Source organism: Lynx canadensis, chromosome F1 (genome assembly GCF_007474595.2).
Source record: "Lynx canadensis isolate LIC74 chromosome F1, mLynCan4.pri.v2, whole genome shotgun sequence".
Taxonomy (NCBI): domain Eukaryota; kingdom Metazoa; phylum Chordata; class Mammalia; order Carnivora; family Felidae; genus Lynx; species Lynx canadensis.
In genome coordinates this window covers 36,199,849-36,225,838 of record NC_044319.2, presented here as the reverse complement: position 1 = coordinate 36,225,838, position 25,990 = coordinate 36,199,849, and the positions used below count along the sequence as shown (strand labels likewise).

The 25,990-nt window shown below is 36.7% G+C and overlaps 1 protein-coding gene across 1 annotated transcript in view; it reads right to left on the bottom strand.

Moving 5' to 3' along the window:
• CRB1 (crumbs cell polarity complex component 1) overlaps positions 1-25,990 on the bottom strand; it is a 232,150-nt gene that overhangs the window by 102,063 nt on the left and 104,097 nt on the right. Inside the window, exons 4-6 of the mRNA XM_030302046.1 lie at positions 21,790-21,985; positions 18,311-18,450; positions 10,852-11,034 (exon numbers count right to left, since the gene is read on the bottom strand). Coding sequence (XP_030157906.1) covers positions 10,852-11,034; positions 18,311-18,450; positions 21,790-21,985 — 519 coding nt within the window. The remainder of the gene's footprint in view (positions 1-10,851; positions 11,035-18,310; positions 18,451-21,789; positions 21,986-25,990) is intronic.

Sequence of the window (25,990 nt, the reverse complement as noted above, 5' to 3'; positions counted from 1 at the left end):
TGTAGGCCACCTCCTAGGCAATGATCAGAATGAAAAGGATGGAAAATATAGATTACTTTGAAAATTCATGATTCTGCCCCTACCATTAATAACCAGGCCACCTTGGTTTGTATATACTCTGAGTGGCAGCTCACCTAAAGGGGAGACTAAGGAATTGAGACTTTGATTCAGCTACCTGGATTCTTTTATTGAACTAACATGGTCCTAGATCATAAAGAGAATGACCACTTGGTTGAAAATACTGGCCAGCAATTTTTACAGTGGCCCACTTGGACCAATTTGAAAAATATAATGTACCACTGCAAATTTTTTAAATGACCTTTTCATATTTATACTTGACTCCTTTCACTGAAAGGTACTGGTTCAAGCAGATATTTGGAGAAAAGGTAGTGATATAGCTGCAAGGATGGAACACATCAGTTACATAGCCATGGAAGGGAGAACAACAATCAGCACTTGAGGGTAGGACACTTTAGACTCTAGGTGGTTCAGGGGAAGGTGGAAATTTATACTCTCCTTGTCCCTTAGACCCAGCATTGCCGACTGGAAAACAATAATATGGTCTAACTGAATCCAGCGGCATCTGTAGTTGACAATTTATTTCACTACTGGATTTGTCGACATGCTATAAAAACTCTGTAGTCCTGGAGATCCTAAACTACTCTGCCATGCCTGACACCACCGATGGCATTCCTAAACCTGTCCCCTTCTCAACCTTGGATGTGTACAAACAGATGGACACCTATAATATTGTATCAATCCTAATAATGCAAATTTATATGCTCCTCCTGATGCCCAAGCAGCTTTGAGTTGTCATACATAGTAACCAAGGCTGCAACTACTCAGTGACACTGCCCAATGTACCACATTAACCAAACCAACATAACCATGATCTAAATCAAGTTTAGCAACAATTTCCAAACTGGAGTGAAGTGTGTTCCTCTGTATTATATATTTGTATGTGAAAGAATGCCTTTCCTTTGAGGGTGAGGGTTACTCATCTGTTACCCCAGAGATTATTAGTAATGACGTCAAAGAATTGCCAGGTGGGTCTAAACACCCTTGCATAAGTCACAGACTGGCTTTAGACTATATCTTGGCTATCTGAAATAATGGTTTCCCTGGGATTTACTCCGTTTGCTGAGTTCAGGACCTTGGGGAGTAGAATTGAAGTCAATATTACATGCTGACCTTATCCTATTGCTTAGAGTCTTGTTGACAGTATCCTTTTTTAAAAAAAAATTTTTTTAATGTTTTATTTATTTTTGAGACAGAGAGAGAGACAGAGCATGAGCAGGGGAGGGGCAGAGAGAGAGGGAGGCACAGAACTGGAAGCAGGCTCCAGGCTCTGAGCTGTCAGCACAGAGCCCAACGCGGGGCTCGAACTCACGAACTGTGAGATCATGACCTGAGCCGAAGTCGGATGCTCAACCAACTGAGCCACCCAGGCGCCCCAACAGCATCCGTTGTATGAGGCAAATAAAACAGACTTGGTCCCAATCTCTGACAGTCCGATTAATCAGGGTGGCTAATAGAGTGGCATATTCATATGAAAAATCAAGTTTAGCCAAGAACGCGTATGGCAATGGGATGGTTTGCTGGAAGAAGCAATCCATCATGGGCTTGTGTATCCTTGCAGGCTCTTGCTAAGAATGCCAAGAATGCATGGCCCTGACTGCATGGCCCCAGGTCATTCCTTGGGGTTGGTTTGACTGCAAGTTAATGTGAAGGATGAAGTAATGTCTCGCTCTCAAAGAGTAGGCTCCATACTGCTTTCTATAAAAACAGTGGATTCCCCATCTCAGTGTTCTTCAGTTGTGCCTCTGTCATACTCGTCTGGTCCATATATATAGTGTCAACTCTGTGGGACTTGTGTGCAAGAGCAATTGAGGTAAATCTGATGCTCATGCTATTTGTTGTGTGGGCCTTTTTTTTGTGACTCAAAAGTCTTATGTCTTCTGCCAGCATCCATGAAGCATTCACATACTAAGTTACAAGCTTGTAATTAGGATGAAATCAAATCTCAGATCCAACAATAGGTTTAGTAGAGAGAAGATCAGGTAGTTCTTCTTTGACTGAAATCAGAAATCTGAAAATCAACTTAGAGTAACAAAGAAGGGAGTATTGGAAGTTTGAAGGAAAAGAAAGTATAAAAGGTCATCTTGGGAAGTGGAACTCCCAAAGGATTGTTTTCTAGTGCTAAGGGCCTCCTTGAGATGTGGGTCATAAATTTAAAGTGATACTCATCAGTGCAGTGGGTGACTTGTGAGATTTTCTCCAGCCACATTCAAATTGCTTGTAGATGTGGAGAAGGTCGAGTGTTAGGTCTAATCATAAGAGTACTTTTGCCAGGTAAGTGCAATGGAGAGAGACAGGGTCAGGGTTGCTGACAGTATATGCAAGGGAATAATTATAGGATTAGACTATGAAATCCAAGCTGGGATAAGGAATGAGGTAATTAGTAAAGAAAAAAATATTAGAACAATTGACTAGGAACAATGAAAAAAGTCTTGGAGTTAAGAGAACTGGAAAAAATAGAGGTTATGGTTAGAGAATAGAATGATTGAAAGTGAGGTTTTTGTTTGCTTGTTTGTTTGTTTGTTTAGTGAGGTTACTGGTGATGAAAAAACTGTGATCATAGGGTAAGTAGAAGTTGTGGGGTGGCAGTCATGGTGTTTAGAAATAAGTAGGCCAATGGGACATAATGGGTGCATGGACTTTCTGCATGGGTGTTGAAGCCTCTGAGAATGATAAAAGTACAATACTAAGATCTTCAGTGATGGAGGGCAAGGTACCAGGAGGAAGGAAGAAGGTTGCAGTGAGGACAGGAAGTAGGTGGCATCATCCAAAGACGCAGGCTTTAAAATAAGTTGAGCGTTTGAATGAAGAGAGAGGAACGACTGCCTAGAAGAAACAATGAAATGACAGGGACATGTAGCTTATTTTCAGGACCAGTTAACTGGGATTTGGGAGAACAGAAAACGGCCTCCATGTGAGAGGGCTGCAGAAGAAATAGTATCCTGAGAAGATAGCTGGATTTCAGCTAAAGCAAGTAGGTGAAAGAAATGTTTGGACAAGAGCTTAAGGTTATTGGTAACTGAGCTTAATAATAACGCTTGGGATCTTTAGCACATAGTGGGCAGTCCAGAAAAGGGTGGGAAATTGGGTGAAATTAGGCAATGCACAGAGCATTTTGGCATAAGAGACCGAGGCTCAGTGGACCTGGCATGAAGGGACTTGGGTGCTGGGGCATCTAGAGGGGACTGAGGTATGTTCGCCTGTAGGTCATGGTGAGATTACTTCTAAGAGACTTTAGAGGAAGTTATAGTCAATTATGATTACATACTTTTCAGGAATTCTTATGTAACATCTAGGAGGAGGTGAATAGGATCACTACAGAAGTAGGAGTGGTTTTTACCAAGAGCAGGTATAATAATCTCTTTTGGGTAAAAAGAGATCCGACTCTTCTGTAAGAGATTTGGTTGATCTAAGGTTTTGAATACTTTCCCTAGGACTGGGACCTGAGCTGCTCAGGGCTCAAGTAAAATTCCAGGTGAATGTAATTTGAAGATGGTTGGGGAGAAGGAAGCGGGGGTGGGGGAGAAAGGTCTTTCTTAAGTGTCTTCTGCGTTACTGTCAGAAGGCAGACTCTAAACAACTACAGCAGTGAACTTCGGTATAAGGGTTGTAACCATTGATTAGGTCAGGTGAAGGTCACTAATATTGTTCTTCCCAATGATTACCATGCTTAAAGAAACTTTGGGGGATCTTGGGCAGCTAGAAAATGACATGTGGTGTCAATATGGCCACCCTCACAGGAAGCAAACATGCAGTTGATGACATCATATGAGGGTTTGCATATGATGGTCCACTGCAAGCACATATCCTAGCATCTTCACCCTCTTCTCTGAACATTTTGTTCAATTTCTTGCACTAACAAACACCTTTATATGATTAGAACATGTTACTGCCCTTACAGCTTTTTTAAATGGTGGTAGCCCATACCTCTCACAGGAAAATAGGATTTCAACATGAAAATGTACCATTCAGGTCCTTGAAGTTGCAAGGACAGCACCTATAACCTATAACAATGTGAATTATTGAGAATTGAATTACGAATTTCCTAGTGAAGAATTTATAATATTCCTTTGTTTTAGAAAATTAATCTTTTTCTAATACATGGCCAGAATATTTGATTTGGAGAGTTGGCATCTGTCTACTGATTATTCATTTGAGAGCTTTTCCTTAGGTCATTTGACTTCAAGTCAACAAAATGATGCTTACCTGTAAAGTAGCCAAGACCCTTGATGGCATGGTTATCTATCTCTGTCATTAGGGTACCACAGATATGCCCATTCTCTGTATTTGCTCTAAATTTGGTTTACCAAATCATAGCCGTTACATTTTCCTACTAGCTATAATATCTTAGTAGAGCGCGGGTAGTAAGTACAAAAACATGATTTTCAAAATTAATCTATGTACAAGGAGGTGGCACACTTTTCCTAATTATTGTAGTTACCATAGCAAAACCAAAAGTAGTTCAAGCAAAAATGTGCTCATACACAATACAAACAGTTTTTCTGTATAGAGGTTAATATGCATAACAAAGGCAGAGGAAGTGAATTAGATGAATCTATTGGAAATATTAATACACATTTTATTAAGTAAGTAAAAACTGAAGCAACACTTGATCTTTTAGAATAATAGTCTTATATGTGTATCATATATATTTAAGTTATTTAGGACCTGAACTCTCAAAATTAAAATTGTAAGTAAGAAAAACAATGAATCTCTCAGAACAACAAGAAGCCTAAAACATAAAGTCAGCAAATGAACAAATCCTATTGAAAAATCTCTCTTTAGACAGGAGATATCAACTGTCCCATATACCTCAATACTTCATGAATACGTGACACTTTCAATGCTACATGTTTGGCTCTATATGCCGATTTCAGTTGGATTTAGGTAAAGTGACAGGTTTTAATTTTTAAGGAAAAGTGAATGCTTCATTTTTAGTAACATTGTGCTTGAAGCAGATGAACCTGAGAATTGAGAGCTCCTGTAGACAGTCACTTTGCCAGGTGGCTCTCATCGGGGTGTTTATTGTTAAAAACCCCGCTATTTCTGCCTGAGGTTTGAAGCCAGGACTTCACAAGATCCCCTGCTGCACTCCTCAATTCTTTCCACGCAGAGAGCAGATGGGTGAAGCAGAATAAATCCCAGCCTCAGAGGCAATAATGTAGCATTCCAGAGACCAGTGATGGTGTTGCTTTTAGTTGGAGTAAATGCTAATTGGAGTTGGGAGTGAAATTTAGAATGGAAAATTGGACCTGCTTTATGAGACAGTTGGGAAACTTGTTAAGGGTATTATCACTACCATATTTTGATAAACAGAAACAAAATGTTAACATTACAAACTTTAGTCAATTGTTTCCAATTTAGCTTGGTTGGTTAGAACAGGATGCTTCAAGGATAAGCACACAGGTCGTGGGATCCTGTCTTAATCTTTAAACTAACATGGTCCTTTGTATTAAAAAATGCTAACTTACCAAATCATTTGGATTCTTGTAACTTCTAATAAATTGTATGTCACAAAAATAGCATAAATAGGTCATCTCTTCTGATCTGTCTGTATCTTTTTATGGTTTCGCTGAGGCAGTTATGGCACTGCCTTGTATTTTTGTGCATCTTTTTCATCATGGTTTTTCCGCTTTGGGGGGGAAGAGATCATGTATTTTCATTATTATATCCCTAGAACTGAGTCCATTGCCCCAAACTGGAAAGCTAAAACATAATAGAAAGAAGCAGCCAACATTCCTTCCAGTAACGGTCAAGGATGGTCATACAAAATAAAGTTAATTTACTGATTTTGGAATGGACTGAACAGTGTTATGCAACGACAGGCTTTCTTTGATTATAGGTTTATTTAACTTACCACTAAAATTATGTGACTATGTGGGTTTAAATAAACGCATCGACCTGTAAATCAAGTGTTTATGAGCCATTATTATTTCAATTTGAGTGCTGCAGCTATGGGGACAAAACAGTCATGACAGTATGTGAAGATATTTTGCCAAGGAAATTTTATTTAATGATTTTGGGGAATTAGAGGATAGTAACCACTATTGCAACCAGACCCATGAGTTTCCAAGTCATTAAAATACCTAAATGGATCTTCATATTTTTCTCAATTATAACATTGAATGAGACTTTTGGTCTCTCTGGGCCATGATAACTTGCTGTACTTGTTGGAATTCCCAGAGAAGCCACGGATAAAAGATAGTCTTCCTTCAGAGGGGCTTGGATCTTGTCACCAGAATTCTCTGCCTCCTTGTTTTCACTATTTCTCACTTTCCATAACCGCAAGCTCTCTTTATTTCTATCTCCCTGCATATTGTCTTCTGGGGCTCTGAGTTAATTTCTACTCTAGTATATTTCACTTTTTAATTATAAAAAAGTTAGAAAATTACATTGCATATGCAACCATAACCATTTTCAACACAGAAGGTAACTCTATACATAGTGAAGAGTAACAAACACATCCTTAATTATAATAAAAAAGAATAGTTTGTAGCTATATTTAACAACTCCAGTGGTTTCTTTGAATGGTGATCTGTCACTAAATGTATTATAAAGAGTTGCATTTTTTACCATGATAGAAAAAAATGTTTTAATCTAATAAGTGATAGAACTGTAAACTTTTACAGCTGTATAAAAAATAAATTTGTGTCATTTATATCCTTAGCAGAGGCCAGTGGGAGCCCTGTGGTACCACATGAACAAAATAGACCAAAATAATAACAATGTAACAGCTCTGAAATTTAACTTATCATTGGGCCCATAGCCCACCAAAGTAGGTCAGGACTATTTTCCAAAACTAAGCAGATCACTGCCTGCTACTTTTTTTTTTTTTTAATTCTGATAGGACTCAGAATCTCCTAACGTAACATCCAAAATGTCAAGGATTCAACTGAAAATCATCCATCATTCCAAGAACCAGAAAAACCACTAACTGAATGAGAAAAGAAAATAAACTGGCATCAACACTGAGTTGCATCAGATGTTGAAATTATCTGACAAGGATTTTAAATAAATCATCACACAATGATTTAATAAGCAATTAAAAATTCTCTTGAAATAAAGACTTCCTAAATTTGGCAAAAGATATAAATCCACAGATTTGAAAAGCTGAATGAAACCCAAATAGAACAAACTCAAATAAACTGACACCAACACATCATAAATAAAATTCGGAAAGCTAAGGACAAAGTTGAAGGTATTATCACTACCATGTGTTTTCTCTTCAAGCATCCAGAGAAATGATGCACTACCTATATGGCAACACCAATTTCAGTGACACCAGATTTCTGATTTTAAACCATGGTGTGTAGAATGAAATGGTGTATATTTTTTCAAGTGCTGAAAGAAAAGAACTGTCAATTCTCTTCACGAGTTTTCTAAATTATATATAGTGATTAAAACAAGAACTATAATACCATCTGATCTTCAAGACAATGATATTCTGAAATGGGAAAGATAAAGAAATCCAAATGGAAATAAAGTCCCTCTATTTCAGTCAAAGTGTTAATGTTAATACCAATAGGCTGTAATACCCAGAACCACCACCATGAAACTACACAAAACAATATACCCCAAAGTGCTATAAATAAATCAAGATGAAATCCTGAAAAATGGTCAAGTAACCCACAGGAAGGCAAGGAAAGAAAAACAAGGGAATCCAGAAGAAAACAAAATAAGAAAATGAGATAGTTCAACATGAACATATCAATGATTACTTACACTAATTAAAAAGGCAGAAATTGACAGGATAATTTTTTTAAAAAGCTGACCCTACAATATGTGTTTAATATACTGTTTATAAGAAATTCATTTCAAAATCAATTACAAGTATAGGTTGAAAGTATAAGGATGGAATAAGATATACCATGCAAACATGAATTTTTTAAAAGGCAGGAGCAGTAAATTTCATATTTAAAAAAAAAGAAAATCTGAAAGAACTGACAAAAAAAAATTCCTAGAACTAACAAGCCCATATAGCAAAGTTGCAGGGGATAAGGTTAATATACAAAAGTTGACTGCTTTCCTGTATAACAGCAATGAACAAGTGGAATTCAAAATTAACAACACATTTACATTAGCACCTCAAAAATGGAATACTTAGGTATAAATCTAACAAAATATGTACCAAATCTATATGAGGAAAATGACAAATCTCTGATACAGGATATCAAAAAAGAAATAAATTAAGTGGAGAAATGTCCCATGTTCATGGATACAAAGATTAAATATTTTCAAGATTATTAGTTCACCCCAACTTGATGCAATCCCAACCAAAATTCCAGCATATAACCTCATAAATGTGAACAAACTGATTCTGAAGTTTATGTGAATGGGCAAAGGACCCAGAATAGCAACACACAATACTGAAAGAGAAAAATATTGGAGAACTGATGTTACCCAAGTTCAAGACTTCCAGACAGTAATCACATGTGGTATTGGCAAAATATACATAAATAAATAAATAGAACAGAGCAGATAGCCTGCAAATAAACGTATGTAAATACAGTCGATTGATCATATACAAAGAACAAAGCAATAGTCTTTTCAGTGCATGGAGGAACAAAAGATAGTCTTTTCAATACATGGCAGGGGAACAACTGGACATTTACATACGGAAAAGTGAATTTAGATAAAAACCTTACACCCTTCACAAATATTAACTCAAAATGGACTGCAAACCTAAATCTAAAATGCAAAACTATAAAATGTCTGGAAGATAACATGGGAGAAAACCTAGATACCCTTAGGTAAGTTGATGACTTTCTAGATACAATACTAAAGACATGATCCATGAAAGAAATAACTGATAAACTGAATCTTATTAAAATGTAAAACTTCTGCTTTAGGAAAGGCATTATCAAGAGAATGAGAAGACAGAGTGGATAATTCCTCACGAAATCTCTCTTCTCTTTAAGTACACAACAAAACTAGATTTTTTCAGTCTGTGCTGTAGTTAAATGTGGTCATATCACTAAATCTGACCAATGAAATATGAATAGAAGAGATAGCCACTACATTTGGTATTGGTCCATAAAAACCTAGATGCCATGCTCCATTTTCTTTCCTCCTGTAGTGGCTTGCTGCAGAAGAGCATGAGAAACTTGGAAACCATTTTTGAAGATGGAAAAAAAGAGAGAAGAGCTTGTGACCCTGAATCACCATTTAGAGGACAACTGATCATGAGAACCCATTTTTGGAATTTACATCCGTGAAAAATAACTGATTTCATTAAGCCATAGAGATTTGGGACAGACTTCTTTATTCATATAGTCATTCTTGGCAGCTTGTCAAAAATTGAGGCCAACACACTTTTCCAGAACATTCAAGTGCCTCTCCTGTTTGGATCTGCAGATTCATTGGTCAATTATGTCCTTTTGTCTAATGAGGCAATATTTACAATGGCCTCTAACTTCGATATAATTTCCTCTTTATAGCCCTAAATGTAACATTTAAAAAATGTATAACTCCCCTAACCTGTTTCAAGAAGGATTTAAAATAGCTGACAAAAATACATATACTATACCAAGATCAAATATTTTTTTTAAAAATAAGAAAAAAAAGACATCTATAAGAAATAGGAAACTTAAATAATCCCAGGTAAGGTAAATGCATAAATATATTCCAGAAAAAAAACTGTATGCTTATAGAACTCACATTAGCTGATAAGATTTCTAGCAGACTGTATGATCGGCAAATATGATGCATTCCACAATTTATTTCATGCTTTTTATCATTTATCAAGATTTTTTTTTGCATGCTTTTTACTAAGGGAAAAAGCATGCAAGCTAGAAGTTGTTCAGGAAAAATATTACTTCTCCTGACATTGACACTGGGGAGATTTTTCTCCTATGTGTTCTCATAGAGGGGACAGTGATTAAGGAAATGTCTTCTATAGCAAACTTAAGTGCCATGAATCAAAGATCATTAAACTTCGCAACTGAAACTCTAAAAGGGAACAGTAAGTGAAAATAATAAGTGAAAATTTTCCCCTGTTTTCTTATTCCTTATTTACTTTTTTCAGAAATCTTCAATAACAACCTAAATGTTTTCCTCAGGTATCAATTAATCTATTGAAAAAGGAGTAAGATGGAAAAGTTAGATTGTAATTAGTTTTCTCAGTGGTGTCTATGCAGTAGTAGGTCAGCCGCTACTCATTACCAAATATGGGGACTGCCTCCAAACTTCTGAAAATGTTCAGAACACGGAAGCAGACACAAGTGCTCATTGGGAAACACACACGCAAACCTCCTCTGGGTTTCAGCGTAAGAATGTTCCGCATTAAGAGAAAGATAAAATCGTTTACATTTGACATACATGAACAACGTTAGCTATAAAGTAGGGGAGGAATATTCCTTGAGACTAGATAATTGTTCTCAGTGTAAATATAAATAAGTGCATTAACTTTTTATAGGCAAATATGAATAACACAAAAAGTTAGCATCATTATAAAATTTAGCAACATAAAAATTTCAACATTTTCTGTTTACAAAGTAAAGGATTTGAGTCAGGCTCCGATTCCCAGTATAATGCATAAAAAATATTTCCCCTTTATACACCTCTTTTATCCTTATTTTTAACATTTTCCTCATGATTTGAAGAATTATGATTTATGAAATACGCTGTTTTTCATGCCCACAAGGGGGACCCTTTGCACCATAGCAGCAGAGTTTATACAGCACAGATCTTACTGCTATTACACCATTTGGTTGAATGCATGATCTGCCATAAAGTGCTAAAAAGCCAAGGCATCTTCCCTCCCCTTGTCCTCACCTGTGAGTCCAGGGGGACAGATACAAACATAACCTGAGGCTTCAGGGTAGCTGAATGAAGAAGGCAGCTGAGCAATGTGTCCGTATTGTTTCTCTGAGGACAGCTCCACACACGCCCCACCAGAGTGGCAGGGGTTACTGTTGCATTCATTGATGTGAGTCTCACACTGGGTACCTGTGTATCCTGCAGGATCAAAGTTCAGAGAAGCTGCTAAGTCAAAGATCCTCAACTGTAGAATTTAATGCCTGAAAGGAGGCCGATCACTGTGCTGCCACCAATTCACAAGACAACATGCTGCTCTCAAGGAGCTAGCAAGAACAAAATGGTAAAGGAAGGCTTCCTTTTTTTTTAATTTTGCAAGTCCAATTTTTAAAATTTTATTTATGTATTTTTTAACATAATTTATTGTCAAGTTTGCTAACATACAATATATACAGTGTACTCTTGGCTTCAGGAGTAGATTCCCGTGGTTCATCACTTACATCAACACCCCATGCTCATCCCAGCAAGTGTCCTCCTTAATGCCCATCACTCATGTTTCCTGCTCCCAGCCCCCCACCCCCATCAACCCTCAGTTTGTTCTCTGTGTTTAAGAGTCTCTTACGGTTTGCCTCCCTCTCTGTTTGAACTATTTTTTTTCCTTCTTTTCCCCTACGGTCTTCTGTTAAGTTTCTCAAATTCCATATATGAATGAAAACATGATATCTGTCTTTCTCTGACTTATTTCACTTAGCATAATACCCACCAGTTCCATCCACGTTATTGCAAATGGCAACATTTCATTCTTTTTCATCACCAAGTAGTATTCCATTGTGTGTGTGTGTGTGTGTGTGTATATATATATATATATATATATATATATATATATATATATACCACATCTTCTTTATTCATCAGTTGATGGACATTTGGGCTCTTTCCATAATTTAGCTATTGTTGATAGCACTGTTATAAACATTGGGGGTGCATGTGCCTCTATGAATCAGCGCTCCTGTATCCCTTGGATAAATTCCTAGTAGTGTTATTGCTGGGCCACAGGGTAGTTCTATTTTCATTTTTTGAGGAACCTCCACACTGTTTTCCAGAGTGGCTGCACAAGTTTGCATTCCCACCAACAGTGCAAGAGGGTTCCCATTTATCCACATTCTTGCCAACATCTGTTGTTGCCTGAGTTGTTAATTTTAGCCCCTCTGACTGGTGTGAGGTGGTATCTCAATGCGGTTTTGATTTGTATTTCTCTGATAATGAACAATGTTGAACATCTTGTCATGTGTCTGTTAGCCATCTGGATGTCTTCTTTGGGAAAAGTGGTTACTCATACCTTCTGACCGTTTCTCCACTGGATTATTTGTTTTTAGGGTGTTGAGTTTGTTAAGTTCTTTATAGAGTTTGGATACTAACCCTTTACCCGATATGTCATTTGCAAATATCTTTTCCCATTCTGTTGGTTGCCTTTTAGTTTCGTTGATTGTTTCCTTTGCTCTGTAGAAGCTTTTTATCTTGATGAGGTTCCAATAGTTCATTTTTGCTTTTATTTCCCTTGCCTTTGGAGATGTGTACAGTAAGAAGTTGCTGTGGCTGAGGTCAAAGAGGTTGGTTAAGGCCTCTTTGAAAATAGCAGTAGCAAAGGAATCACTTGTATAATAGTGATGAATATTTTTTAAAAGACTTGATTAATAAGGCTTGAAATAAAAATAGGACTTCAGGATAACCCTGATTTCCCAATTATCTTAAAGACTCCAATTCCTCAAATACTGAATTTTTAGCAAGAAAAAAATATGTAAGAAAATAGCCAAAAAGTCAGCAGTATGCACATAGCCAACCCTAAATTCTTTTCCTAAAACTCAAAGTACAGGTAAATGATTAGTTCTGCACACTGAGTAAGACAGAACAAAAAATTATTTTGTATTTGAATGGATTTAGCTGACTCATTTTATTACAGACAAGAATAAAAACAATAGAACATTAATTATTTAGTACTTTATAAAAATATTATATATAATATATATATATTAAATATTATATATAAAAGACAGTTCATGCCAGAACTCTTTCTTTGGTTTTACATACATGTGCACCTGTTTAAAAAAACTACATATATTCACATACATAAATATACATATACATATACATATACATATACATATAAATATAATTTGTGTGTGTGTGTGTTGACATAAGTGCAATTCCACTATATACCTGCTTCTGGAGCTTACTTTTTTCACTCCTTTGAACAATCTATCCATGTGAGTAATATATATCTAACATAATTTTTAACTATTGCCAAGTATTCTGTAACATCAAAGTACCATAATTTAAACATGCACTTAGTGGACTGATACATGTTTTGCTAGTACAAACAATGTTGCAGTGGATACTATCATTATATATTCATGCTTGAGCAAATATCTGAGTATAACACTGGGGTCTATGCCTAGAGGTGGAATTTCTGGGTTATAGGTTATATACATTTATTTTAATAGATACGGATAAAAACCTGGAGTAGTTTTACCATCTATGTACTTACTAGCACTGGAAGACTGTGCATATAGCTCCAAGTCCTTGCCAACATTTGCTATTACCAAATAAAATTTTTTAACAGTTGGTTAGATAAAAAAATAATACTTCATTGCTACTTGGGTTTACATTTTCCCCAGTTACTACTGAATTTAACTTTTCTGCAAATTAAAAAAAAATCATTTCATGACTTTTTCTTGTTTTTCCCATTAGACTGTCTTTCCTATTGATTTATAAGATTATTTATATAGCACTATACATATATAAGCTGATATACGAAGTTCTTAAAGGAACATAATTTGATCTATAATACAAGTGACTTCGCAGTCAACTAAAGATCTTTGTAATGTCACTTAACTCCTCTGAGAAATATGTTTTTAAATTTACAATCCAAAATTATAAAACTTATAAATCTGATCATGGTATTTCTTTATTTTAAAATCATCCAATGGCTTCTGCTTTCACACAAAATAAAATTCAAAATCCCTAACCTAAAATGCCTTTTATTATCTGGCCTCCATCCCATCTCTAAATTCCTTCCCTAGAATGTCTTCTCCCCCAGGGCCTTTATGACACGGTTCCCTCTACTAGAATATCCTCCTCCAAGACCATGGTTGGCTAATGCTTAGTTTTGAGATTTAATCTTGTATGACTTTTCTCAGAATGACTTTTCCTCATGAACGGATCTAAGTATGATCCCTTCGTTTTTCTCTCATATCACCCCGTTATTTCTTTCATTGCTCATATAATAATTTTTATTATTTTTGTTATTTTTATGTATAGTTGCTTCCCTCAATAGACTTTAAGCTCCACAAAAGCAGGGACTGCTTTTTATTTATTCACCCTTCCAATACTGAGCAATGCATAAATAGTAGACTTGCAATCAACGACTGAATGAGAGTCAAATAGCAATAACTATTTAAATTATAATTCTAGTTTTTCAAGTAAATTAGAGAATTGACTATTAATAAGTAAATAATCAAAACATGATATAATTGCTCATTTTGTAATTTTAATAAAAAACCTGAATGGGTTCATATGTCAGATCATAACCACAACATAAATTCTGTTGCTCAACAGTATAATACATATGTCACATATGACCCTTGGGGTCTGTCTCAGTCATCTGAAGAAGACACTTAGATGAAAAAGGAAACTAAAAGCACATGTCAGATCACAATCCTTTGTGGTGACCTCCCCCCAAGAACCCTATGTCTCTTAAACCTGAATATCTACTTTTTTACAAGTTTTTGTAAACTGGTATTTGTTGTGCTACAGTGAACTTATTGAAGAACGTTCCAACTATTTTCAATTTTCTTCTCGGAGTAAGTCTCAAGACTCATGTGCAGGCCAGGTTAGGAAGTAATTTAAAGCCTTCATAAATCCTTTTTTGCTTTCTGACTCATATATTATCCTATTCCTACAGTGAACATTAGGAAGGTTCTGATTTACGGTCTTCCCAGCCCTGTCCCCACCACTGGGGCCCTGTGGGAATTCTGTCTGCTGCTCCCTTTAACTATGTATATAAATAGATTCCTTCAGCCAAGGCTATATTCAATAGTTTTAACAAGTTTCTCCATAAACTTTGTATGAAGAAACAATATGATATTGAGTCAAGTCCCCAGGGTTCTTATGTTTTTCTTTTTTTAAACAAATCCGATCTTACCTGGGTAACATGAAAACTTTTAAGATAAGCGTTTAAAATGAATGACACTTCTTGTAATTAATTACTTTTGACATGAGGACCCCAGGCAATTACAGTGGTGGGTTCTTGCCATTGCCTTCAGTCGTGGTGGTCTTGTTTCTTAGATACAGGGTAGCTTGTAGCATGAAATCTTCTCTTTATATGTAACAGTAAGAATAGGGTATAAGGAAATTCTGAATTTTCTATCTGGGCAAAATCACCATTGTTCCACTCACCCAAGAAAGAAACTCAGAAGCAGACCTGCCCTAAGTCTGTGCCCCTTTCTTAATTTCCACATCATGTCTCTCTTGACATGAAGTTGTAGTTCTGGCAAATAGCCTTATCTCTTGTTTAAAATAGTGCACAACATTTTTTAAGCTAGACTCCCTGCCTTTCATTTTATTTCTCTCAATCATCTTCCACTAAAGTTCCAAAGAGTTCTTTTTAAATCAACAGGTCAGGTTATGGTATCTCTCTGCCCCACAGTGTGCAGGGCAGACAAACAGTAAGTGATCTGGCTTGAGCCCTGTCTTGTCCCCCAGCCCCAGCTCTCTACCACCAGCCAACCCTATGTAGTCCAGCATTTTGGAACAATCATTTAAAGTTCTACAATTGGATATGCTCCTTTCCATGTGTGCCTGCAGCCCTTTCTTCCTTCTGTCCTCCTTTTCCTTCTTCTCTTCTTTTCCTAGACAAATAATGGGCTGCTATGTGCTAGCCATGGGGGTCTAGAACACTCAGTCTCCTAATTTTGGTACCTAGTTGACATTTACTGAGTGCTTACTATGGTCTAGGCTGAGCTAGGAACTTTATATATATTACTGGATTTATCTCTAAAGCAACTCTGTGAAGTGGATGTCATTATCATCTTTGCTTTGCAGATGGGGAAACTGAAGCTCAGAGAAGTAAAGTTTCTTGTCCAATATCACACAGCCAGTGAGTACATTTCTGGAATATGCTTAGTGATCTTTCAAATTTTCTAAAATGCTGCCTATTGGGTCAGGCCGTCTCTGTACCTCTCCCTTTATTCCCTGTTACAGAATTTATTATAGCTTTTTATTGTACCAAAAATCATACTATACACATTTTTTCACACTGTCTCCCAACTAGAATTTAAATTCCTTGGAAGAAGGGACCATGTCTTTTTGATTCCAGACCCCTGATATATATAAATTATACTGAACTCCATGTGGTTTAAATGATTGAATCCATGAATGAGTGGAACACATATTGATTTGTCTTTTTTAAGGTAGGTCTTCTTAACTGCCTGACTTCATTACAAACCCTCTAGAGAACAGAAAATATATGTAATTCCTACCTCCTGTTGTAGAACCTGGTACGTAATAATAGTTCCTTTTTTTTTTTCTGAGTACCTAATATGTTCCAGGTTCTACTTTTATAATTTTATTCTTCTTAATACTACAAGTCATTTTTCATCCCTCATTTACAGATGAGGAGCTGAAGAATGAAGAGGTGACCAACTAGGTCACTCAGTTAAGAAGTGATGGATTTGTTCTATTCCCAAACTGTCCACTCTACCTCTGCTTCCAGATAGAGATCCTTTACAGGGCGTTGTGTGAATGTTGAGTGCTGATTGATGACAAGAATGTGAAAAACACATTTTGGAATATTTTCAGTATGTAAATCAAGCCAATGACCAAAGGATAACAAAACACGCCCCGTTCATTACCTGGAAGTGGGCAGACACAACCTACAAAAATTTCCGAGCCACCGAATTCCAAACTTCCTTTTACACTTTCACGTTTACTTGTTTGTTTGTTTTACCTACGAAATACATTTAGCCAAAGCATATTAAATGTGAGATGCCTTTCGATAGGAAGCTACCAACAACTTGACCCCAGTCTCCATGCTTCCTCCCCAACCACAGGATTACTTTTTCCTTAGACAGTAAAATGAAAGGCAGAAGGGGATAGATGATTAGTAAGCTTGTAACAACAAGATTTTAAATAATCATATGTTTATCATTATTTTCTTGATCCAGTGGATCAAGAAAGAAGACATGAAATGCTCTCTTATTTCTATCAGTGAAATCCCAGTGAGAATTAGGTTAAAAATATGTTAGGGGCGCCTGGGTGGCGCAGTCGGTTAAGCGTCCGACTTCAGCCAGGTCACGATCTCGCGGTCCGTGAGTTCGAGCCCCGCGTCGGGCTCTGGGCTGATGGCTCAGAGCCTGGAGCCTGTTTCCGATTCTGTGTCTCCCTCTCTCTCTGCCCCTCCCCTGTTCATGCTCTGTCTCTCTCTGTCCCAAAAATAAATAAAAAACGTTGAAAAAAAAATTAAAAAAAAATATGTTAAGCAGTTTTTTTTGATAAAACTAACAGCAATATTTACAGGTGACTTGTTGGCTCAAGTGTTATATAATGTTTTCTACTGATTCTGGTATTACCTCTACATTCTAGCCTAATTACCCTTTATGTATAATTTTTAGTTATGGTTTATGTATATTAAACTAATAATTTCAATTATATTATAAATTCTGAGGAGAATACACCTATTTCTGGAATAATCATTCCATACCCTCTATGGGACCATTGTAATTATATTGACTATGAAATATAATACAGTCTCCTAGGGTTTTAATATTGTTTCATGGGTTTCAATATATTCTAGGTATCAGTGAAAATATCTTGGAAGAAAAGGAAGCATCTTCAAGTGAATTTTTCTCCATGAAGACCATGCTAAAATTGATTCTTCTATTCATTTTCTCCTCTCTGTTTCCTCTAGATGGTTCTAATGATTAGGCACATGGTAACCTACTTTAGACAATGCATCGTGTAGCAGTAGGTATGTGTGAGCAATGAAGAATTCAGTTGAACAATGATAACTAGTGGGGTGCCTGGGTGGCTCACTCGGTTAAGTGTCCGACTTCAGCTCAGGTCATGATCTCGTGGCCCGTGGGTTTGAGCCCCACATTGGGCTCTGTGCTGACAGCTCAGAGCTTGGAGCCTGCTTCAGATTCTGGAGCCTGCTTCAGATTCTGGAGCCTGCTTCAGATTCTGTGTCTCCCTCTCTCTCTCTCTCTCTCTCTCTCTCTGCCCCTCCCCTGTTTCTCTCTCTCAAAAATAAATAAACAATAAAAAATAACTTAATAAAAAACAGAATCTAGAAGAAAGAGTTGGTTTTAAACCTTTAACAGTAAGATTTTTTTAGTTTACATTTGCCATAAGTGGTTTGTTTCTACTCTAAGCAAAAAAAAAAAAAAAAAAAAAAGTTGGTGGAAGATATTTTGTCACTTACCAGGCCAGCAGTGACAAGTGTAATTGTCATCACTGTCCTCACATGTAGCATTATTGTGACAGGGTTTTGACCAACATAGAGGCATCAGGGTCTCACAATGTGTCCCTGTGAATCCACTATCCATGCAGTTACAGCTATAGCTGGAGAGTAAAATGAAATTTTCACATCAACTCTTGGTCATATTGAGATCAAGTACCTTTATCCTGTCTCTTCCCCTGTCCATCAGTCTGAGACCCCGGGCATGGCTTTAACACTTGTCTCAAAAACTCTGGGGAATTATCTCTACGAACCTGAACACGTTATGTATTTCCATACTGGTACCTGATTATCTTTTAAAATTTATGATAATCTTTAAAAATTTCATGCAAAATTATTTGGAAACCATGATTCTTTGCTTCAGTTTCCTCATCCATAAATTGAAGACAATAGTACCTATGTCACAGGGTTATTGTGATAATTGAATGTGCACAGAAAGAATAGACATGGTATCTGAAACATCAGAAAACACGGAATAAATTATTACTAAGTAGTACTAAATAAAGTTGTTAATATTTGTGAAGGCAGTAGAGAATGATTTATACCACTGTGGTGCTCTTTTATATTTACAGCCCATTAATAAGGTCCCTTATGAAAAATGAAACAATAAATTATTTAAAAAAACAGGAAAAGCCCTCATTATATAAATTGTGACTTACGTTCTCTTATTTTTAGATTACAGGAATATTTTAGTCTTGCTATTTCTATCCATTCATTGGTTGAGTGAGATTATCTGAGAGACTCAAAACACAAATCTGATGGGGATACTTGTCGACTTTATCGAGAGGAGCTTTTAATTTATATGGGATCTCCTCAAGGATTTAGTATTATAAAAACATGGGGTTGCACACTCGGCTTTGATGAAATGAAGGTCTAGGGGAAAGAACACCTATGAACTTATAAAGACTTAGAGTTCTGTTCACTATGGCTTGTGTGAATGTTTACCACCAAACACAGATAAGAAGATTTCACTAAGGAAACTGAAATATTAGTAAATGTAATAAGTCACTATAATTTGTATATGTATTGCTAGTGAGAAATCCTCTTACTAATTAAAATACTTACTAAAAATCTACTATATATAAGACATTAGAGACAAGAGCCCTGTACTAGAGGCTGGCTAGTGGGCCCCAATTCCTGGAAACTCTATTTGCATATCCCTTTGGTCTACAAGAAACTTGTTTGTTTTTTGTTTCTTTGGTGTATAGTTTCTGACCTTCCCATAAACCTCATAGAAAATGTGTTCATTTTTGTTGTGGGAAACTAAAGTCAGGTTGTATTTGTTGACCTTCTACTCATCTTCCCAAAATTTAGGCACTAAGATAGAGAAGGGTAAAACAGAAAAATTATCCACGGCACATTACACAAAGAATTGAAAGGTGGCAAGGTTCAGTAGCCTTGTTTTGTTTGCATCTCCATAGGAAGCAAAAGCTTTGTGTATTTTCTGTCCTGATGTTTTCTGGAGGCAGTAAAGCATGGATGAGGGGACCTCCTGCTCTTCCTCGGCAGTACATGTGTGGAAACTTCCATTCTGGTCAGTCTACATGTTGGTCAGTAATCTGCCTTGAGGAATATAGATTCTTGTCACTGGAGAATGATTTGGGTAAAATTGAAAGTCAGAGTCAAGACGTGAAATGTGATTAAAAGTTATACTTTAGAGTTTACAAAAGAAACATACAACTACATTGTCCTATTTAAAAAAAATTTTTTTTAATGTCTATTAATTTTTGAGACAGAGAGAGACAGAGCATGAACGGGGGAGGGTCACAGAGAGAGGGAGACACAGAATCTGAAACAGGCTCCAGGCTCTGAGCTGTCAGCACAGAGCCTGACGCAGGGCTCGAACCCACCGACCGCGAGATCGTGACCTGAGCCGAAGTCGGACGCTTAACCGACCAAGCCACCCAGGCGCCCCTGTCCTATTTAAAATCACATTATTTTGCTGGATATATTTGAAGTACGTGTGCCTTTTACTCCTCCCCTTTCGAGTCCGATTCTCTTTGAAACTTAGATTTGGGATAAATTGGATCTTACTTATTAAATAAAGAAGAATTGGATTCTAGTCTTTCTTCTACAAAAAATTAACTGTGTGAACTTGTGGGAGTCACCTAACTTCCCTGAACTTTGGACATCTAATGTAATGTGAGAATATGAATGCTCAGCTTGCCTTCCACTGAGCTGCTGAAGGATCCAACAAAACATTAAGTACTAATGTTGTTCAAATTGCCATGCATTTGATAATTCGGTATTCGTGGTTTAAATAGGTATCAGAAAGTTCTTTTTAAACTATTTTCTATAGGGGCACCTGAGTGACTCAGTCGGTTAAGATTCTGACTTTGGCTCAGGTCATGATCTCATGGTTTCTAAGTTCAAGCCCTGCATCAGACTCTGTGCTGACAGCTCAGAGCCTAGAGCCTGCTTCAGATTCTGTGTCTCCCTCTCTTTCTGCCCCTCCCCACTAGTTGTCTCTGTCTCTGTCTCTCTCTCTTTCTCTCCCTCTCCCTCTCCTTCAAAAATAAACATTTAAAAAAAATAAAATATTTTATATATAATCAATTACCATCACCTACATTTATTATATATATTGTATTAAGGTTTATTTATTTATTATTTTAAATAATAAATAAAAAGCCAATGATAGAATCGGCTGAAAAGCCAATGATAGAATCAACTTCGGAGCAGATTCACATAGCTACTTCTCGCCAGTCTACTCTCTCAAAAGTATTCACCCAAGTCTCCAAACACCTGGACATTCAAGATACAATCAATTTGATATCACTGTCTTTTCCAACATTGTTTATATACAATTTCTAAAGGACTTATTTTTCATCACTTGATTTATATGCTTGTAATTATGTAAATACCACCTTATATTCACATATAGAATAATCTATAGCTTTGTTTTTGCACTTTCCCTATCTATAACAAGTTTAGTGGAATTGAAAAGTTGGCATTTTTTTTGTAATATAAACAGTCCTAGATGATTACCAGAGTGACTTGGAAAATTCTCACTCTTGGGACAAATGACCTCTAAAGGATGAATTTTTGAGTAAAATCTGAATGTTACAACTTTTTGTCATTTAAAGTGCAAAGCAGGGATTCCTGGGTGGCTCAGTTGGTTCTGACTTCGGCCCAGGCCATGATCTCACAGTTCATGGGTTTGAGCCCCCTATCGGGCCCTGTGCTGACAGCTCAGAGCCTGGAGGCTGCTTCAGATTCTGTGTCTCCCTCTCTCTCTGCCCCTCCCCTGCTCACATTCTGTCTCTTTCTCTCTCTCAAAAATAAACATTAAAAAATAAAAATAAAAAAATAAAGTGGAAAGCAGTGTGAACATCTTCAGCTGAGGACATGAGCTCTCCAAAATCCCCAGAGAGGTACAGTAGTGGTTGGTTGGTCAGTGAGTTCTCTCTAAGCCAATCGCCCAAACACAGGAGAAAACGTACCTATTGTGTCCATCTATGCACAGCCCTCCATGGAGACACGGCTGACTGGCACATTCATCAGTACTGAGTTCGCAGTGATCACCAAGGAATCCAGTGGGACAGTCACAGAAATAAGCCCCCAGAGCATCATGACAGGTTGCACCATTTAGGCAGGGCTGGGACCAACAGTCATCAACTTCCATTTCACAGTTCACACCTTTTAAGAAAGTCGGCACAGAAAAAAGGAAAAGTTTTAGCACAGCGTTAATATTTTAGCTCTTTGCCAGTGCTTTATTTACCAAGGCTTTTTGTCAAATGTTATATTACCCAAAATACTTTTCCTCTTTAATTGTAATTGATATTAACTTTCTGGCATGCTTGTGGGAAGTTGCACAATGCAGAGCAGCTGTTACTTACAAAGAACTATTGGATACAACAGCTTGTGGCTTTTTAATCTGTTGGAACAAGTCATTTTTAGAATAAAGTTATTGTTAACTGTACTTTTGTTGGAAGCTTTATAGGGACCGGTCAATTTTCTTCATTATTTTTAAGCAGTTAGTTAGGCTTAAGGGGAGTGGGTGCAAGCTCAGACTCCAAAGCCAAATGACCCAGTGTGGAATCCTGGCACAGCCACTTATTGGCTGTGTGATCTTTGGCAATTCCTTAATCTTTCCATATCTCAGTCTCTGCACCTGAAAAATGGGACCACTACTTGTAATTACCTCATAGGATTATTATTACAATTACAATGTGTTCTGAAATGCTTATGATAGTAGGTGGTACTAAATGCTGCTAGAGGGAAAAAAACAATACTTGGTCCTTCTATATTTATTGTACAAATATGATGTGCAATTATTTCCTTAAGTACTCCTTCTGCATAAACATATTTTAAAATTTCCATAGTGTTGTAAAATACTACTTTTAAATAGGAAATCAGTTTGTGACATAATATAATTAGTATAAGCTACTTCATTTTGGGGCACCTGGTTGGCTCAGTCAGTTAAGCGTCCGACCTCAGCTCAGGTAGTGATCTCACAGTTGGTGAGTTCGAGTCCCGCATCGGGCTTTGTGCTGACAGCTCAGAGCCTAGAGCCTGCTTCAGATTCTGTGTCTCCCTCTCTCTCTGCCCTTCCCCTGCTCGCACTCTGTCTCTATCTCAAAAATAATAAACAAACATTAAAAAAAATTTTAAAAGAAGCTACTTCATTTTAAGGTAATTTACATGAAAAATCTCTATTCTCCCCAAAATTGTAAACGAATATTTACTATGCAAAATATGTTTAAGACTTACAAAAGTAGTCACATGGAGATAACAAACCACCTTACTGACTCTATCAAAATAATATTTGATATACCATAATCAAATTTGCATACATGTTTTAAAAGACACAAAAGGGCAAATATCTATATTTACCTATCTTTATTTCTATTCCTACAACCCAGGATAATAGATTATGTATTAAAATGATATTGAGGGATTTTCAAATGACTCAGAAGTTGCTAGTAGTCTGAGAATGTGCCCTCTTTCCTGACAGAAAAAAGCAGTAGCATATCCTAACACTGCTGACCATTTACAACTGTGACTAGATTCTATAAATACCTAAGTTGAAAGGGATCCCAGCATATTAAATTTGATTGTTTTTTGAGAAGAAAAAAACTTAAAAATTAAATTTTATATTGATAAAAATATAAAGCTGTGGAACAGTATTTGTTGCTAGGTAAACGGCCTGCCATTTGAGGCCAGGCTGTTTCTTACCCAATCTGGGATTGAGATCAATCATAACTATTTTACTTGGCATAACTAAGGTCAAGGGAACGAACACTGAACTGGCCAGTGGAACACGTGTATTTTCATTCTCATTCTCTCTCTGAAATGGCTTTTCAGCAATGTTTTAGCATCTTCATTTCTGCCATGTAAAATAATACAATAACATCTCTGTTTTCCAAGATGTAAGACAAAAATACATTTGTTAAAATATTTTTTCTTACAATTATTTTTTAGACATATATAGCAACTAAAATGATAATGGGTTAGTCCTCAGTAACTACAAGGCACAAAATTACCTCCCCTGAAATGACAACGATCAATCATAACCTTTTTAAAAAAATTGTTTTTTAATTTATTTTTGAAAGAGAGACAGTGTGAGCAGGGGAGGAGCAGAGAGAGAGGGAGACAAAGAATCCGAAACAGGCTCCAGACTCCAAGCTGTCCACACCGAATCAATCATAACTTTAAGCAAAGTGAACTATGCCCACCCAGGAACGTTTGGTCGATGTGGATTTCCATAGTGCTCTGTGAGCAGAGGGCAACTGCTATTTACTCGACACCTGCCATATGCGGTGTCAAGGCAAGGTGATTTTACGTACATTCTTGTGTTTCATTCGAACTCCTTTAAGGTACATTGACTTGACTGTGTCCCATAGCTCTTCAATGACTGTGCTTCTTCGATTCCTATCACCACCTATTCCCGTCCTTTTGTCAATCCACTTTTCCATAGTGCCTTTGCCTATATGACATTAGACTAATACCTTTGGTATCTTAGTCATCTATATTTGCTGCAAAGGATTAACATACAAAGCCAAACCAGTGGTTTAAAACTTGCTAAAACTTTTCCAAATTTTATTTCATAACTCCAATCAAATTCATATATTCATCTGCAATACACCCGGATCACTTCCTCATGCTTAAGAAATACATTATAAGCCATTATTTTAAATTCTGAAGCTCCTCTTATAAACTGTAGCCCAAATAAAGAAATCGCGATGTACATACAAGAATGTGTTTCAATAGTTTAGATATAATTTCAAATTCAACTAGTGACTTTAGGGTGATTTATTTGTATTACCTTAATATAACTTAACAACATAATTTTTATTGCAGTTTATCACTGCTCCTGATATAGACAAACATGATTTGGTCTATGTCTGCATGATGCCAAAGTAGTCGGGTGAAATGTGGTAAATACAGCCAGTCATCCAGATGTTTTTGTATTTCCAGATGCTGGCTTCATAGATAAAACATCTGGATAACTATGATTTTGATTTTTCACTTGGATGCTTACTGTCACATGCTTATAGCCTTTCAATATACAATTAATCAACATTCAAAACATACCTGTACTTGTAGTCCATTCCACCTGAAAACATTCATTTTATGCCTAGTGTTTTTAAGTAGTGCACCATGTTATTATAACTATATGTAGCAACAGCAATTGAATACAGTTACAGTGAGTAGCACTTCTATGGCTGATTGTCTAAGAAATAGAAAATTCATAATTCTAAAATTCTTTCACAAAAATTCATCCAGGAACCAAACCAATGGTTGCAGTTCATTAATAGTTAGTAATATGAAACATAAGAAAATAGAAAGGGTATGAAAAAAAAAAAAAACAGGGTAAGGAGAACTCGCACCCAAAGAAGAAAAAGTATAAGACAGGAAAAAAAAAATCCCCTGATGTCATTAGCTTTGGTGACTCACCAAAACTAATACTGTGCTAAAATCCAGAGGCTTCCCTACATAAATACAGGTGACCTAAGGTGTCATTAATTCCTGACAGTCAGGGACAGTTTCACTCTGAACTACTCAATCTGCACAAACTGTCAAAAGTTCAGAAAAACCAAGTATTTAACTAATATTGGCAACAACAGCAGTATCTGTTTTCAAATAAGATCACATTCTGAGGTACTTCAACATAGGGTGTAGAACTTCAACAGACGAATTTGTGTGTTGGGAGAGGTCACAATTCAAACCTAACAGACTCCTTCTTGGTTTGCTTTTCTGTCACCATCTCGAAGTTCTTAATGACTTTTGAACTAGAGGCCCCACATTTTTATTTTACAGCAGAACCCAAGAACTATGTAGCCTTTCTGCATATAAGCCCTTAATTCCCATTTAAACTTTTTATAACTGATATACATAGAATGAGTTTTTTTTCCTGACCAAAACCCAATTGATATACATACCCGAGAGAGGAAAGATTTGAGTAGAATATTCAAACAAGCAGACTGTTCAGTTTTGGGTCCAGCCCTCAGGCACATAGTTAAAGATATAGCAAAAATGGGGGCGCCTGGGTGGCTCAGTCAGTTGAGCGTCCAACTTCGGCTCAGTTCATGACCTTACTGTAAGTGAGTGCGAACCCCACATCAGGTTCTGTGCTGACAGCTCAGAGCCTGGAGCCTGCTTTGGATTCTATGTCTCCCTCTCTCTCTGCCCCTCCCCCAC